At 38.2% G+C, this 15,639-nt stretch overlaps 1 protein-coding gene across 1 annotated transcript; it reads left to right on the top strand.

Moving 5' to 3' along the window:
* The first annotated feature begins 5,439 nt into the window (after positions 1-5,439).
* LOC106161355 (uncharacterized) lies at positions 5,440-11,438 on the top strand. Its single transcript, XM_013538293.3, has 3 exons — positions 5,440-5,554; positions 7,964-8,146; positions 8,724-11,438. Exons 2-3 carry the CDS (start codon positions 7,974-7,976, stop codon positions 9,052-9,054), a joined length of 504 nt encoding a protein of 167 aa, XP_013393747.2. The 5' UTR covers positions 5,440-5,554; positions 7,964-7,973; the 3' UTR covers positions 9,055-11,438.
* Positions 11,439-15,639: the final 4,201 nt, after the last annotated feature.

Raw genomic sequence — 15,639 nt, 5'->3', positions numbered from 1 at the left:
CATTATAATTTTAGGTAAATTTTCATATGCGCGCATACCGGTATGTGGAAGACGCGTGGTTATCTATCGAAGATGACCACTGTTTTAAAGGCAATAAGAAGGGATTTTTTTTGTTTGTGTTCAGCGTTCGAGTTGAACTGATCGAGACCCATTTGCTTATAATACAACGTAAATCAGACTAATGACCTTAAATTCTTTTATCGCTTCGAACCTCTATTTAAGCCAGCAAATATTTTCTCTTTTCCTTCCGAACGATAGGGGGCGACACAATGACTGCTAGAGTAAGTTCTAATGATCGACAAAATAGATGGCGACACCTATTCTTTCGGATGTTTTTCCACGCAGTTGGAGAGACACCCATATTAGTGTTACCCCACCGAGATAAAAACACGGACCAGGGCATTTCAAACAATCTCATGTTTTCTCTTTGTCGGAGGCCGAGGATAGAAGGGAATGTTGAACTATGTAACAAGTTAATTCACGACGGGGAAAGTAATAAAGAGGATGAGGATCCCATGTAACCATTACCCCAAGTACCGGTTTCACAGAAAAAAATTGAAAGTCGGTCAAAGCTTAAAACAGCTATGAATCTTAGTCGGATAAGTTTTGTTTTTAATAGAGGGTCGCCTGCCTCATTAACGGTACTTACATTAGTTTCTTTTGCACTGATTTTAGTCGCAGTTGAGACAATTGTTAAATGAGAGGAATGAGGCAGTACACGGCAATGTTTTCACTCCTGTGTCCGGCAAATTGTAGTGTAGCTGTCTTCTTCTATTGCTTTACCTTTTCGACGCGGAGCAAGGCAAATTGCTTTATCATTTTAGACCAACCTCTTAACAGTTGAATCACAGAGTGTAGTTTACCTTAAGCACAAAAACGTGATTTTTTTTTGTTAAAAAACGCCAGCGGGACATTGTAGTTTTGTAACAAAGTTGTTTCTCGTAGACAACATGGGCGGGACATTGCGTTTTGCCATTCACATATTTGAAACAAATTTTATAAAGTTCAAAGTTAAAAAGATTTTTCAATCATCAATTTTTTTTATTTATTACCACACCAAATGACCAATGTATCAAGAGACACCCTCTCCGGAAAATGAAGAGATGGGTACTCAATTAGCCTCATTCCCTTATAAAGGTGTGTTGTGAGACATTGAATTACATTGCTGGCTGTAAATTTTAATTTAAAATAATAACTCCAAGATGAGCGGTTGTTTGAAGAATCGTTTATTGTACTTAAGAGTGCAAAACACACAGCTAATGAAACTCTAAAAAACTCAAAATTCTAAAACGCCGTTGTCAAGCTCCTATAATGATAATGAATATGGCCTAAAATGAAAAGATAGGTTAGTTTAATTTTAAACGGTGCTAAACGTTCACTAGATTGACAAGCTATTAAAATCTCAATGAACTATATCAATCTATCTATCCAGTTCTCAGAAGTCTACTGTATCTTCCTCACCCCCAATGTCACAGTTTGCTGGAACCCAGCCTATACATTATCAGAATACCCCTTGGTAGGCTGGCAAAAACGTGCAAAATATTGGTTTGCAATGAAATTGGAAACGCAGGGTGGACTTTGTATCTGATAACATAACTGGCGTTAAACGGATGTCTTATTTCAAGGGGACGCTGTAACAACACACCACGCGCACCCGGAGGGTCTTCTCCCCTTCCACCTTGCCAGGGTACCTTGTAATTGTCACATCGACTTAAGATCTTTCCCTCTGCTCCCCGTATGTTTCAACGGGTTCACCAAAAATGGTCTCCGGTCATCATTTTTTCTCTTAATGATATCCAAGCTTTGCCTGGCCACTACCTTAGATGACCAGTTGAGTGACCGTTTCATTAATTTTTCTGCAGGAAAAAGGTTCACCATGTTTGTATTAAAATCAACGTGTTTTGTTTTGGTTCTTAGGGACCATTCTCAATGACACTATCGGTCTACGTAGATCCATCCAACTCCGTGGTGATCGACTCTCGTTGAATGCAAGCAGATTAGCGGGTTTACAAGACTCTTCTCGAAGTTGAGTAGAATACAGAAAAGAGGGTGATTATGCGTGTATGTTAGAAACAAAAGGAGGCGTGTTAGTCTCTTAAACTGATTGCATTCAGCGAGAGTCCCCACGGAGTTGGATCGATCTACGTAGACCGATAATTTCATCGGGAATGATCCCTGAGTTGCACTCTTTCTGACATTTGTATTCTACATGAACAGCAAAGTAAACCTCTTCCGTAAATGCGAATTGCTTCTTTTTTTCCTTTCTTGTAAAGCAAATAATATAAGAAATGGGAAAATGAATGAAAGGTGTGCACTTATGCTCTCCAACTGAGTAAAGCGTGTCTGTATATTACAGGTATGTGTCTGTGAGTGTGTTGCCATGGATAGAAAAGCTGTTTTCACATTCAGGATACAGGCATTAAAAACTATCAAAATCAAGAACCTCCCTCTTAAAAATGAACAAAAACTCGACATGCTTTCAGCTGCACTGTACACACAGGTTGCACGTTCATCTACTGTTGACCTCGAGGGTGAAAATTTCCTTCACCAAAATGGCTTCAGATGTGTGATAGAAATCCTGAAAAAACGGCAACCCTTGCTTGTCCAAAGTTTTTATTGTATATCTCTAATGGTAAGCAATAGGTGGGGAAATTTTTAACAGTTTTTAGATTGAGAGAACTTAGTACAATCAAAATACCCCTCGGCAAAAAAGGTTTGCTTTCACACGTAGAGTACTCTTAGCTAATAAAGGGGCTATTGGCTCGAAAGACTTTAAAGCAAATGTCTGTCTATAGTTTTGTGCCATTAAAGAGTCGGTATTTCAACGTTGGAAAGCCAGATATTTCTGCATTAAGGCAATAAAATGTAGCCACTTTTAGTCATTTTTTTATTTCCATTATCTTATACAGGACGACTCGTTCAATTCTTTTCTTCTACTTAAGATTAGTGCCATTATTCTAGTAGTTTAAAATGTGGTTCATTTAATCGACATTGAATTTTGCAATGTGGGTAAAATGGCACGCCCCAACCCACCCACTCACGGTTATTAATGGCAGTTTTGGCATCTGTTACATAAATGGTCAATAACAACTAGGAGATGAAAATTAAGTTGGTCAGAAGAAGTATGTGTACAAGTTATGATATTAGAAATATTCCTAACTGCGTATAGCATAGCTTTATTGGTACCAAAGCTTAGTCCGGTGTACACAGTGAGATTTCGGCTCATCCACATCACCCGGGAAGCGTGAGCCCTTAGGTCAGCGTGTGCGCAAATAAGAATACAATGGTTAGAACACAATTCTGCTCTCTCTCTCTCTCTCTCTCTCTCTCTCTCTCTCTCTCTTAAGGTCTGAAATTTGACAATGATCCCCATTCTACCCCCCCACTTGGGGAATGTTCATCAAAAAGTAGGGCAAAGATGGAATCTTATGCCAGCGCTCGGTCAGTAGCTCATCTTGCAGCTCCACCTAGGAAATACAATTGAACTAGTGATTCAACAGCAAAATATCCTCGAGGTTGAAAGTAGCTTTTCTTTAAAAGCACATCTACAACCATTTTTTCTTAATCCCAGCGTCAGGAGATGATACTAATGCTCTGCTTAAATAAACTTGTAGACATCAGCACACGGATAGCGTCCCATTAACGGCGTCTGACCCACAACTTATCACCAATTAAGTGTGTTTTTTCTCTACCGCAGCGTTCTTGCTTTACACGTGTCTTGACTTTGAAAAGAGCAGCAGAAAGATAGTAGACTTTATTGCTGTAAGATGATTTTAACTGCTTTAAGAAGTTGATCGTTCTCTGGACGTACTTACAGATACGAATTTAAGAAAAAATGAGGTCAAAGAGCAGATGCCAGTGAAACTGTTGATATTTATATGTATTAAAGTGTAGATGTAAGTGTATGTGAGCGCGCGTGTGTGTGCGTGTGTGTGCGTGCTTGTGTGTGAAAACATGCTATGCTATCATATCTGAATGAAACACTGAAATGTAGTAGCATTTGTCTCGCGCTTTGAAGATATGCCAAAGATAAGACGAAGATAAAAAGGAGAAAAAGAAGAAGAATGTAACTAGAAATCAATTTTTATTAAGAATACTTAAAATAAGCGCATATTAGTAAGGACTATGTTAAAGCTATAAACCTAATAGACCACAAAAAAGCAACCATAAAAAATGTGAATTAAAATCAAAATTTAAAACCACTAATTAGATAAACCTCCTTAAAAATTCTCAGTAACATTGAAAGTTTATAGTCTCGTGTTGCCTGTTAAAACTGCAAACAGGGTATGAGATGGAATCAGTTTTGGGCGTTGGTAATGATACATTAGAACAACAAGAAGGTTATGTCATTATGTCCTAATAAACTTCAATTTAGTTGTGGTTATTTTCAATTGTTTAGTCATCTTTTACGTGCAGAACTGTTTGGACCGAGTGTTGGGCGTGTCTGTTGACTACATGGTGCCTGCCACTGCTGTTTCTTCTGGAATTATGAGAAAGCAGAGGAGGTTGTAAGGTTGACGTGCCTCTATTTATTATTCTCGTCCTCATACACATAAATATACGCAATGTCCCTCACTTTTCATCACCTCCTCTCTCTTTTGCAAGGGCTGAAATTCAATATCTTAGCGTAGAAATCGGTCACTGCTTGACAGCAAAAGAAGGCGGGTCAATTGTAACAATCAAATCTCAAAAGTAATTTTTTGTAAACAAATTTACAAATGTCATGTTTTAACTGCTCAGTTAGTTTGATTCATCAGGAAGCAAAGCACGCCCTTCAAATAACATTTAGAATGAAATTGCTCTCAATTGTTCCATAGTTGCGTTTTGAGGCTTGTTCACCTAAGGTTTACTTCAATGAAATGAGCCCGTGTTTAGTGGTGCTGATTACAACCAACTCTTTGAACTCCTATTTTCAGGCTAGAAAAGTATTCGAAACTGATTTCAACAAGTCAATCAAGGTCAATGGCAGCTCACTGAAATTATCAATTTTTTACCCGACACTGTTATTTAGATCTTCTCAGATTCGGTCTGAAGGGTTCCGAGAGTGAGCGCACCTGTTCCACGTGAGGCGGGTCTGTCTCCTCCCAAGGGGATTCGCCTCCTTACTCATCCGCTTGGGCCTGGGTCGAGTTTAGAAGAAAAACACCTCCAACTGCACGGGAGAGCGCGAACGCAGCGATAAAGTAATTCCATTGCTGCCCAATAAACCGCCCGAAACGCCCATACTCAGCGGGGGTCTACGGTGTAACCAAAGAGGACCTGACCGGGCATACGTAATATTGAGCACTGATTACCCAGCTGCGGGGCACTTACTGACCAAATGAGTTTTTCGAAGAGTTTTGTGAAGATGACTTCTTTCAAGCGATTGTCGCGTAATCGGGAAGCGATATCGGTCGAAAATAAGATTACTGTTAATTTGGTGTGAATGATATTGGAATTATTCCTCTTGTCCTCTCGTGGGTATATAAGATCGCTCATCGTGTTACCCGTCACAAACTTTAGCCAAGCCGGTTGGGATAAAAAGGACGCGCAAATATTCTCTTGGAGCGTTAAGGTTAGTAGGTAAATTCCTTTGTTTTTGTATCAATGTTTGTAATGGTAGGTGTCGTCATGAGGCCGGCGAATTATTGCAAAATCGCACAAAAAGTAAAACAATATTTTGTAATGTCAAAGTTATAGTTTGAATTGAAAAGTGGATAATTTGCTGTTGACAAGGGACGAGGCCCAGCATCAAAGTAAAGCAATTTTATTATTGATGCCATTTCGCGATTTTAATAAGCTATTTTTAGAACCTTTATATTTCATAACTGAAAATTAAGCACTTTGAGACCAAGTTCGGGGAATAATAACAGCAATTGTCAGGCAAGAATAATTTTATAAAAAGATAATCAAGATTCGATAACTAATTATGATTTTGGACTTTGGAGTTATGTCCAGGTCAAAGTTGACTTCCAGCATCAATGTAACAGTATCGCAGGTGTGATCAAATTCAGTTTTTCTTGAGGACTCTGCTCCAGTGATGATCCCCCATTATAACTTAACAAACTTTGCATTTGGAAAAACATTCTGATACCTACCTCATATGAGAAAATCACGATTATATTGAATTTGAGACTACCAAGAATTATTTTCAAGCAAACTTGTTCATATGAATTCTCAAAGCGTAAATGCCATTTTAAAACAGCTAAATATTTCTCAAGTTTCGCTCACTGCGAATAGATGTTGCATGAATCGTTCTACTAAGATCACGTATATCAATCTGCTTTGCTTTACTTTACTGCCATATGCGTATTACTACTTGCAGAAAACGTCTCTTTTTTCGTCTAGTTTTTTAACTGTTTGTATGGTAGAATTATTAAAACCAGTAGTAGGCAGGTTATAAAAATACCGCAAACGGCATTCAGATGTTTCCTTCGACGGTGTTAATACCAAAATGTCAGTTTCTCTTTTTAAATAAAATCTTTGATTTACCTTTTAGTTTTTAACACTTAGTGCGTTAACTTTTCTGTGGGAAACATCAGCACTAATTAGATAAGTACATGCATCACATTTTACAAAGTACACATTTTTATCAATGGTTAACATGCATGCAATATATATCCGAAAATCTGTGGAGTGATTCTAAGAAGACGTTTGTAACTGATAAAGCAATATCATAAATATTACCTAAGTATCCAGTCAGAAGCACCAATAATGGTATAATCGGTAGAGACATGTTATTTGTTCAGGTTAGACGATTTTTCCATTTGCCTTTAGCCGATGGCCTATTTAGAATACGAAAAGCAAAATCATGGTTGGTCAAAGTTGCAAAGTGACTAAAACAAAATACTTGAGGTTTGGGTGTAACAGACATTTTGTTAATACCAACCCCATAAAAAAATTAAGTTTTAAATCAACTTCGAGATTATTTGGGGCGTGGCAGTAACAAAGAAAGCACAGCCAGGAAACAATACGTGACCATCATGCCGACTAATATTAACGTGCTTTACTGAGGTGTGATTAAAAACTTCTTCTGTTCTAACAGGTATAAGAGTTCATGATAACACTGTTTTACTTCTAACTTGTAACAGATGCAGGATATCTATGTTTGATTTCCAAATCATCGCAACGTTAAGAATCAGAAGAATCTCTCAGTTCGCGTGGCTGTGATCACCGTCTTTGACTTATAGATAATTCACGAGTCTAGGGTGTGATTATTCGCAGAGGTCTTTGATAGAATTACGTTTTACAGCTGCGCAGTGCAAAGTTTTATGTTCTGAAACTAGTAGCGGCAGTGAGGTAGTAATTTACGACCCGATGCCAAAGGAATGTTCTTGTAGTACCTTCACATAGCTTGGAATTTCTACCCATTATGTCTCGCGACAGGGGACTCCGACTATAGCCCATATTGTTCGATCGCCTGGATAAATAGAAACAGGGCAATGTAGATTTTTTCAAATATCCCTTTTATTTAAAACAAACTTGAAAATGCCTCAAATCTACAAAGTGATATATAGTTTGGAAATTGAAACAACAATTAAGTATCTCAGCAAAGGATGTTACAGCATTTTTCAAAATAAGAATCTCCAGGACTGAGTGTGATACGGTTTTCTTACTCCCCAGTGGCCGAGGGTCTTACATCACTCTGCTTTCCCTTCTTATTAACGTTATACAAACCATTCCCAGATTTCTTTGTGGTGAAGGAACATATTCTCACGCGATGTGTACAAGTATATAACATTTGGACATTTTATAGCATTAACAAATTTTGACGACTGTAACGAGCCTTGACCAGGAGAATCCTAATTACTGATGAATTATTCAATGAAACTTCCTCAAAGATTAGAAACTTTGTAACTGAATATGGAATATGGATGTCAAAACCTAAAATCATGGAAGTTTAAAGGATTTTTAAAAATTGCGTGTTTACAAAATGTGCCAATGAAATTTAACGTTTAGATTATTATTTTTTTATTCTAAACAGTGAAAACAAAATGGCCAAGGGAATGCTGAGTTGGGGCTGTCTTGTAGTTCTCCTCCTGGCGGTGGAAAGACTTGATGCTCAAAGCAGTAAAGAAGAGGGCGTCACGATACGCTGGCTGAAATGCTTCTGTCCAAAGTACGCCCCCTACTTCTCCGTGTGCCCATCTGAGTACCACTGTAAAGGGTAAGTATTTTTAAATTGTGTTTATGAATAGTTTTTGTAATAGAAAAAGCAACGAAAATAGTCCCTTACCTTTCCTGGCGCTAAGTATATGAGGGATGTATCTTGTAAATTGATTACTTTTTTGGATAGTTAACATGTAACAAGGTAAGGCATACATGTACATTTGTTAAAATGTTTGACTGGTTTCATTCAAAACACAGTTTAAAATCATAGTCATTACCACTCCAAAATAATGGTTTTAACTTTCTATTAGAAAACATTATTATTCTAACGTTGTCCCTAAAACAACTGCTTGAATAACTTGCCAATAAGGATTGTTGCTTTATGTACTATTCTTTTTATCAACCGTGATACCCAAGAAACACTTGTGAAATATATATTGAAACATCCTCAATTTTACAGCTTTTTGTGCCATTCACGCCCAAACAACTAAGTGAATTTTTGGCTTTACTTTTTAATATTCGTAAAGGCACATTTCTTCGACAACATGTATACAAAAGTATAAAAGGTCGTCACATAAATATATATTCTAGGGCCTTTTATTCCCATTCTATCATATGATATATTTCCCTTGCAGTATCCAGTGTGACTGCACAACCTGTGGATGTGGCCTCTCCAAGCGCATCGTGGCCCCATGGCCTAGCCGCCAGAACCAGTTCTACAAGGCCCCCCACAACGACGTCTTCGCCATGGCTTACAGCAACGAACGTCGCTATCCTCCCTTCTCTCCCAACATGGCCCCCGCCCCCAACTACCAGACCCCAGGGGCCATTAATCCTCCCACCTACTACAAGTACCTGCTGTATCTCCATAGATACTTCGGTACTTACAATACCAAGGTGGCCAGACAGCTGAGGAGGAGGAGAGCGGCTGATGACGTCATGCAGCGTTTGGCGGGAAAACAGTGAATGAAGGTGGCGGTAATATCACAGGCGTCTGCTGAGGAGTTAGATAATAGGTTATTTAGATGTATGTGTTAACCGGTTGTTGTTCGTATTGTCGTGTGTTTGATAATTTTACTCAAATCTTTTATTGCGATATTTTTACAGAATATCATTTTTATCAAGTTCATGAAACGTTTGGTTATTTTTTTGTAAAATATCTACCAAGAAGCCGGGAAAAATAGGAAAAATGTACGAATTATTCATATGAATCTTATGCTCATATCTGAAAGTTATGACTTAAAAGACTCAAAAGGCAACATGTAATTACAAACCTGATATTCAGGATGGAAGATTTAACTGTCCCTCTCAAATCAATTCGACAATTCACAATGCTGAATGTATCCACTGCTGCAGTGAAAACGCCGTTTAAAAGATACCATACGGGGGCCTGTCTCACAAACACTTTCGCCCGAAAAACATTTTAGACTACATTGCGTCTAGTTTGGCTCAACATAATTCAGTAGTAGTCTAATCTAATAAGATATCATACCTGTTCTAAAACAAGAAAAGCGGTTGCTTGCGTTTTAGACCAATACGTATTTAATATGTTTAGACAACTATGGTAATCTAGAAATGTAATTGACTAAATACTGAAATGTTTAGACCGGTGTTTGGGCTGAGGTTGTTTATGAAACCTACCTGGGGTGATGCTACCGTGCGTTAATTTGTAGAGCTACACGATGCTTTGAGCGGCAATGCAACCCTCAATCGGTGAATCATGGTGCGTGTTTTATTATGAAAAAAAAATTAAGCATTGCAATTTTATTTCTAACTTATTGAATCATAGAAGTCAAGTTTACCAGAATTGCATTTATGGGTCAGTGACAGGATGTTGGATTGGAGTTAAAAAATTATTGGAAAGACGTTCCAGATTTTGATATTATAAGTCACAACTCTGCATGCCATAGAGGGTCAAATATATTAGTATCACCTATGGTTTAATACCAATCTTCTCTTTGGCATATGCTAAGTATGACGTGTTTCAGTATTATGATGTTCAGTTCCATACTAAGTGAGTTTAGCAGAGTTTATGGCAATGGGTCTAAAGGCAGTAACTGTTACTTGATGGAAGCACTCACAGCAGAGGATAAGAGCTAGACAGAGACGCTAATTGACTCCACTGGACCACACGCCATACAACCGGAAGTACAAGGTTTGCTGTGTGTGTAGATTTTTAAGACCGATAAAAGGACGTGTTCCAAAGATTACTATTGGAATGTATATGATGGATTCTGTTATATGTGTAGACGGCAACTTCCTTAAGTTCAGGTAGACCTCAATGTATAGCGGTAGCGAATGATCAATAAAAGAAACGTTTTATAAATATTTTCACGCGGTTTCATTTAGTTTCGCCAGACACGCTTACTTTCTCAAATGTCAGCAGACAATTGGATCAGCCTCAAGAAGCAAGTCGCATGTTCCCTCTTAAACAACTCTGAACGCCGACCTGCCGAGCATACCCTTCCATTCTTTGGTTGACTAAGTACGGCTCACTTCATCGACATTTTTCCATTAAAAATGATTAATAATAATAATAATAATAATACAAAGTGATTATCCAGTGCGGTGGACAATTTGAGAGCCAAACGCATGCTATATTGCTCTATTTGTTCTGTCGTCTTAGACTCATAATACCTTTTCCTATCAACATTGCTTTTTGGAATGACGGTTTTGACAACAAACCTGATGCGACCATTGCTGTCAAAATTTCTGGAACGAATTATGATTGTGAAGGAATTAAATCAATTAATAGCTTTACCGCTAGATATTATGTAGCGTCTGTGGATATAATTATGACGAGCGGTATTTTAATTTACTTTTTGTATTCAGGTACCTCATAAATTATTTTATCTAAAAGTTACAGTCTTCGTTATTGATAGTGAAAATGATATTTATCAAGTTCCACTGGACCATTCTCTATGCACGATGAAATAAGAGGTAAATAGGTCATTAATTTAAGAAAAATGTCCTCTCTGATATTTTCTTAGTGTAGGGCTAACAAGCAAATATTAAACCAGCTGATCGGTCGGAAGTAAACGTGTTACTCATTTCCTTTAGAAGCTCATTCGTGACCTGGGTTGTTTTCGGCAACCCTCAAACACTTTGAATGAATCAACACAGCGCCTGCGGTTGTTTTTTGCAATATTCTTGTTAAAGACAACGCTCTTTCGTAATCTTAACACAGTTATCTTCCTTGGCTCGTGTAATGGCATTTATTTCAGTACTGTATCGACTGCCCAATGTTAAACGGGCAATAGACCTATCATTTATTGCTCATGTTGTGTCACATGTTTTGTGTTTATCAAACTTAACCAACTAGAAGTGAATTTTGTAAAAGTGGCAGTATTTTGGCAAACATGACAGTTAGCTTGAAACGTGTTGTTGTTGTTGTACATGTAGGTCACCAAATAAAAGATACTGGCGGGGCCAGCGTGACGAGAAGAGGTAAAAGCAAATGGTTAAGCTTTCCCCTTCAGTTATTTATTTCTTTATTTATTTATTTATTTATTTATTTATTTATTTATTTGCAAAAAAGGGGCAATTTGGATTTGGGTTATTTTTGGAACTACAGAACATATCATCTCCACTTATATACAAAGGACGGTAAATAAGTCCGCCATTTTGTTTTGGACAGCAAAACAACACTAACATAAAAACTGAATGTGTAAAACCAGGGACTAAGGCTGAGAAAACTTTTTTGGGAGGGAGGGGCAGCTGATGTTAAAGGCATACAATAGATGCAAACGGTATTAATACCATCCTTGATATTAACTGGACGCTGGCCCGAGGGGAAAAAGACTGATTGGTAAAAAGGGAGAGCTGGTAGAAAGATGCAAAACAATTTTTTTTTCAAAATAAGAGGGAAGTGCACAACACTGATAACTGGACAGGTACTGGTTGTAGACCACTTGAACAAGATTGGCCTTAACATTTAGACCATATATTTTACATTATATATATATATATATATATATATATATATATATATATATATATATATATATATATATATATATATAGTACTTCTGATTTACATTGAGTCACAAAAAGACTAAAATTTGGCTCTAAAAGATTAAACCAGGACTATCCCTTTCGTTAAACCGGCTTCTGATTAATCTAGGGTGAAATAAGACTAACACCCCATTCTCATAGATTAGATCGACCTACATTGGATCGACCTAACTCCCTGGGGGTTCACGCTAAATAGCTGTCAGCCGGGCGGACACGAAAGTTAATTACCCCTTAAAGCTTGTAGTAGGCGGGGACGGACACTTAAGGGGGATTATCTGACAGTAATCTAGTGAGACTCCCCGCGGTGATAGATCGATCTAAAAGTTGTGAGAACAGAGCCTAAGCCTCTTGTCTAAAACTAAAAGTGAACGCCCAGCCGCGGGTTAGGACTACTTTGTAAAACAGGCTACGGAGCTGTCAAAGTATCAAATGACTGGAACGCGCTAAGGTGCCTCAAGGTGTTGCGTTTATTTGCCACGCTCCTGTAGCTGGCACATCGCCAGAACTACGGCGGCAGCTTTGAAGGAGCAATAATTGTGTTTTTTGCTGCGTTTCTGACTTCACATTTCTTTATAAAAGACAGTCTTATATTTTATTGAGTTAATAAAAATTCACCACCTGTTTTAAAATCTAAATAAAAAAGTACATGCCATGCTGTGCCCGTTCATTCGGCTTAAACCAATTTTCAAAAATGAAAACGAAAAGAAGAAACCGCCTTTTTTGTAGGAAAGGCCCTGAATAAAAAATCTAAGACCTATAGGCGATGTCTGAAGTTGAGAAAATTGAAGTGGTAGGATCATTTTTTTCATTTAAAAGGCCTCCTTTGAAATCGCTGGCTACCGGCCTCATCATGGTTGCTTGCATGGTGACGTCATCTCAACCGATACTTGGATAAGTAGAAGCGCTGTCCAAGCTAGTCTCTCTCTCTCTCTCTCTCTCTCTCTCTCTCTGCCTTGCCTGGAACTGTGCCAGCCACATAGTAGCACGTATGGCACCACTTCACAACCTGCCGAGACACCGTAATGTTAACACGTGTTAAGACGACCACAAACTAGCTCCATTACCTTAACGTCTACGTAGAAAAATCCACTCTACCCTAAACTGAAGAGAATCGGGATACCGTCTAAATTGCGCTCGCGAATACTTAAAAGTGCAAACGTGAAAAGTCAAATTGCAGACTTTTTTATCTCGCCAGTTTGCTATTTTAAAAGTACTTTATTTTACCGACCTTGAAAAATTGTTTAATCACTTGTTAACTTCGCCGAAGCTTGGGTCGTTCACGCACGAATGAGGACTATTTGATTATGTATTTATACATAGTTTTGTGAATGGCTTAAGGCATGTGAAGGAACGAAAGAGGTCTCAAATACATGTACAATGTCAGCCTGAATTTAAGTTGTTTTATTTTTACTTCAGTAGAGAGAAGAAAGCGCACTTGTACGAAAATAATTAAACTGAGTTATATAATATAACCATTATATTTATTGACTGTTCGATATCTGTTTTCAAATTCTTATATAACTTTGAGAGGACAGAAATATGTAAATTGTCAGTTCTCGCCTTGAAACTTTTTGTATAATATCGTATCCCTGTTTTATAAGTAATCCTGATGCAGAGTTGCTTATAAGATGTGTTTCAGTCATTGAAATAAACAGGACTAAACATCCTCATCTGAACTAAAAAAAAAACGTTCAAACCTTAAGTCATGTCAATGCATAATTATTCAAAATAGAGCCGCCGTAGGTTGAGGACCACGCACATGTACTGTTTCAAACCTTTAAACATTTGAGAATACTTCCCACCATCAAATGCAAACACTTGATTATAATCCAGAATACTTACTTTGATAAACATTGCATACGATTTTTAGGGTGGTGATGACGTCATACTATGACGTCAGACCATAATCAACCCAAGGGCGTCGGTTGTGTTGGAAGACCGATTTTGCGGTTTGCCGAGAAGTGGTGTAGTGTTTCAGTTGAGAAAGATAACGCACCGCAATCTCTGCTGTCACCTCAACCTGGGCGAGCGGTGCAAACTTTCGGGGCCTACGGCTATCACAACCAGATTTAACCAAGCTACACAACCAACTCGTGCCAGCTACGAAAAAGAATCCTATCTGGGATTTTCGGGGTCAAATCGAGGAGATCCTACCCCAGTGCTTTTACTACGGAAATGATGTCACATGCCCTCGATCAAAAGCGTGCTGTCTTTCAGAAAGCACCAGTTACTGCTGTTGCAACGAACAATTAGATACCATTTGTTCACGTCAGTTTAAAAAAAACTACCCCAGCTTCTAGCTAACATATAAACCGAATTGATACTTAAATTTGGGTGGGCTGAGGTCAACACAATTAAATGTGACAGAGCAAAGTTTGGACAGGTAATTCATTTATATCAGACAAGACCATAATGAGTGTGATAGCAGTAAGGCGAACGGTGAACGTTACTTTTTGTGTAGAATTACAGCGTTTGTTTGCTTACGTCCTGTCAATGACTCGTAGGTAGAGGTTTTTTCCCGGGGTAGTTAGAAGTGGATAAGGTTTTATTTTTAAAAGAGTCCGTCACAAAAAAAGCCATTACTGTCAGCTCCAATGGGAACCCCACCGGACGACGGCAATGAAATAACTAATGTGATTACGTGGTAGAGATGCCAGGAATGTTGGTAATGAGAATAAGTGTTTGGTTGGTTACATGGCTCTCTGTTCTTTCTCTGCTCTCTCTCTCTCTCTCTCTCTCTCTCAGTCAGACGGACACACACTTTCCTCGCTCTCTCGCTCTTTCTTTCTCTCTCTCTCGCAATCCCTGTAGACTCGTCACAGTTTTAAGACCCACCTTTGTTTTAAGTCAGACGTTTGGTACCAAAAACAGAATTCTTGAACTATTTAGCTATCAGACGAGTTCAAAGTACAACTGAGTTCTTAATTAAACACATCATTGCATACTTCACCTCTATCATGAGCGATTCCGTTTCGTAATTTGCCCTGAATTAGTAAACCTATACCAACTGTAGCCACAGATTGGCACGCTGACTTGGGCAGCTGTCGAAAACAACTGCTTTCTCTTCGGAATGACTTAATCACTGTGTAATTACCCAACGCTACTGGTTAACTTCTCGTAGTAACCAGAGCGTTTTTTTTCCTTCTGCTGACGAGGCTGCTTTAAGAAAGGTTAAGGCATTTGCCACTGGTAATTTACCCGACGCTGGGTTTACGAGATATGATAGTATGAAAGCTATTTTGATACACGTTTTTACACATTTTTAAAAAGTGAATTGTTGATAAAGGTACAGAGGTTAAGATTTAGATAAATGACAATGACAGAGGGAGCGCAGCGCTTAACGAATAACAACCATGAATAATATTCAGTAGATATGTCATCTAGTGGTATTAAAATAAACAGATATAATATAAAGAATGAGAACAATTTAAGACCAGCTGAAGTCTATGAGAGAGAGAGAGAGAGAGAGAGAGAGAGAGAGAGAGAGAGAACATGGTCCACTAGACCAAATTATGAGACCAGTAATAGATTTCTAAA

The sequence above is a fragment of the Lingula anatina genome, chromosome 9 (assembly GCF_051362555.1).
Source record: "Lingula anatina isolate TDL-2025a chromosome 9, LinAna3.0, whole genome shotgun sequence".
Lineage (NCBI taxonomy): Eukaryota > Metazoa > Brachiopoda > Lingulata > Lingulida > Lingulidae > Lingula > Lingula anatina.
This window is presented reverse-complemented; position numbering and strand designations above follow the sequence as displayed.

Excerpts from the sequence above, each read along its gene's own strand:
- LOC106161355 (XM_013538293.3), top strand. The coding sequence starts at position 7,974 with ATGGCCAAGGGAATGCTGAGTTGGGGCTGTCTTGTAGTTCTCCTCCTG. Across the intron at positions 8,147-8,723 it reads TCTGAGTACCACTGTAAAGG|TATCCAGTGTGACTGCACAA; the intron begins GTAAGTATTTTT and ends TTTCCCTTGCAG.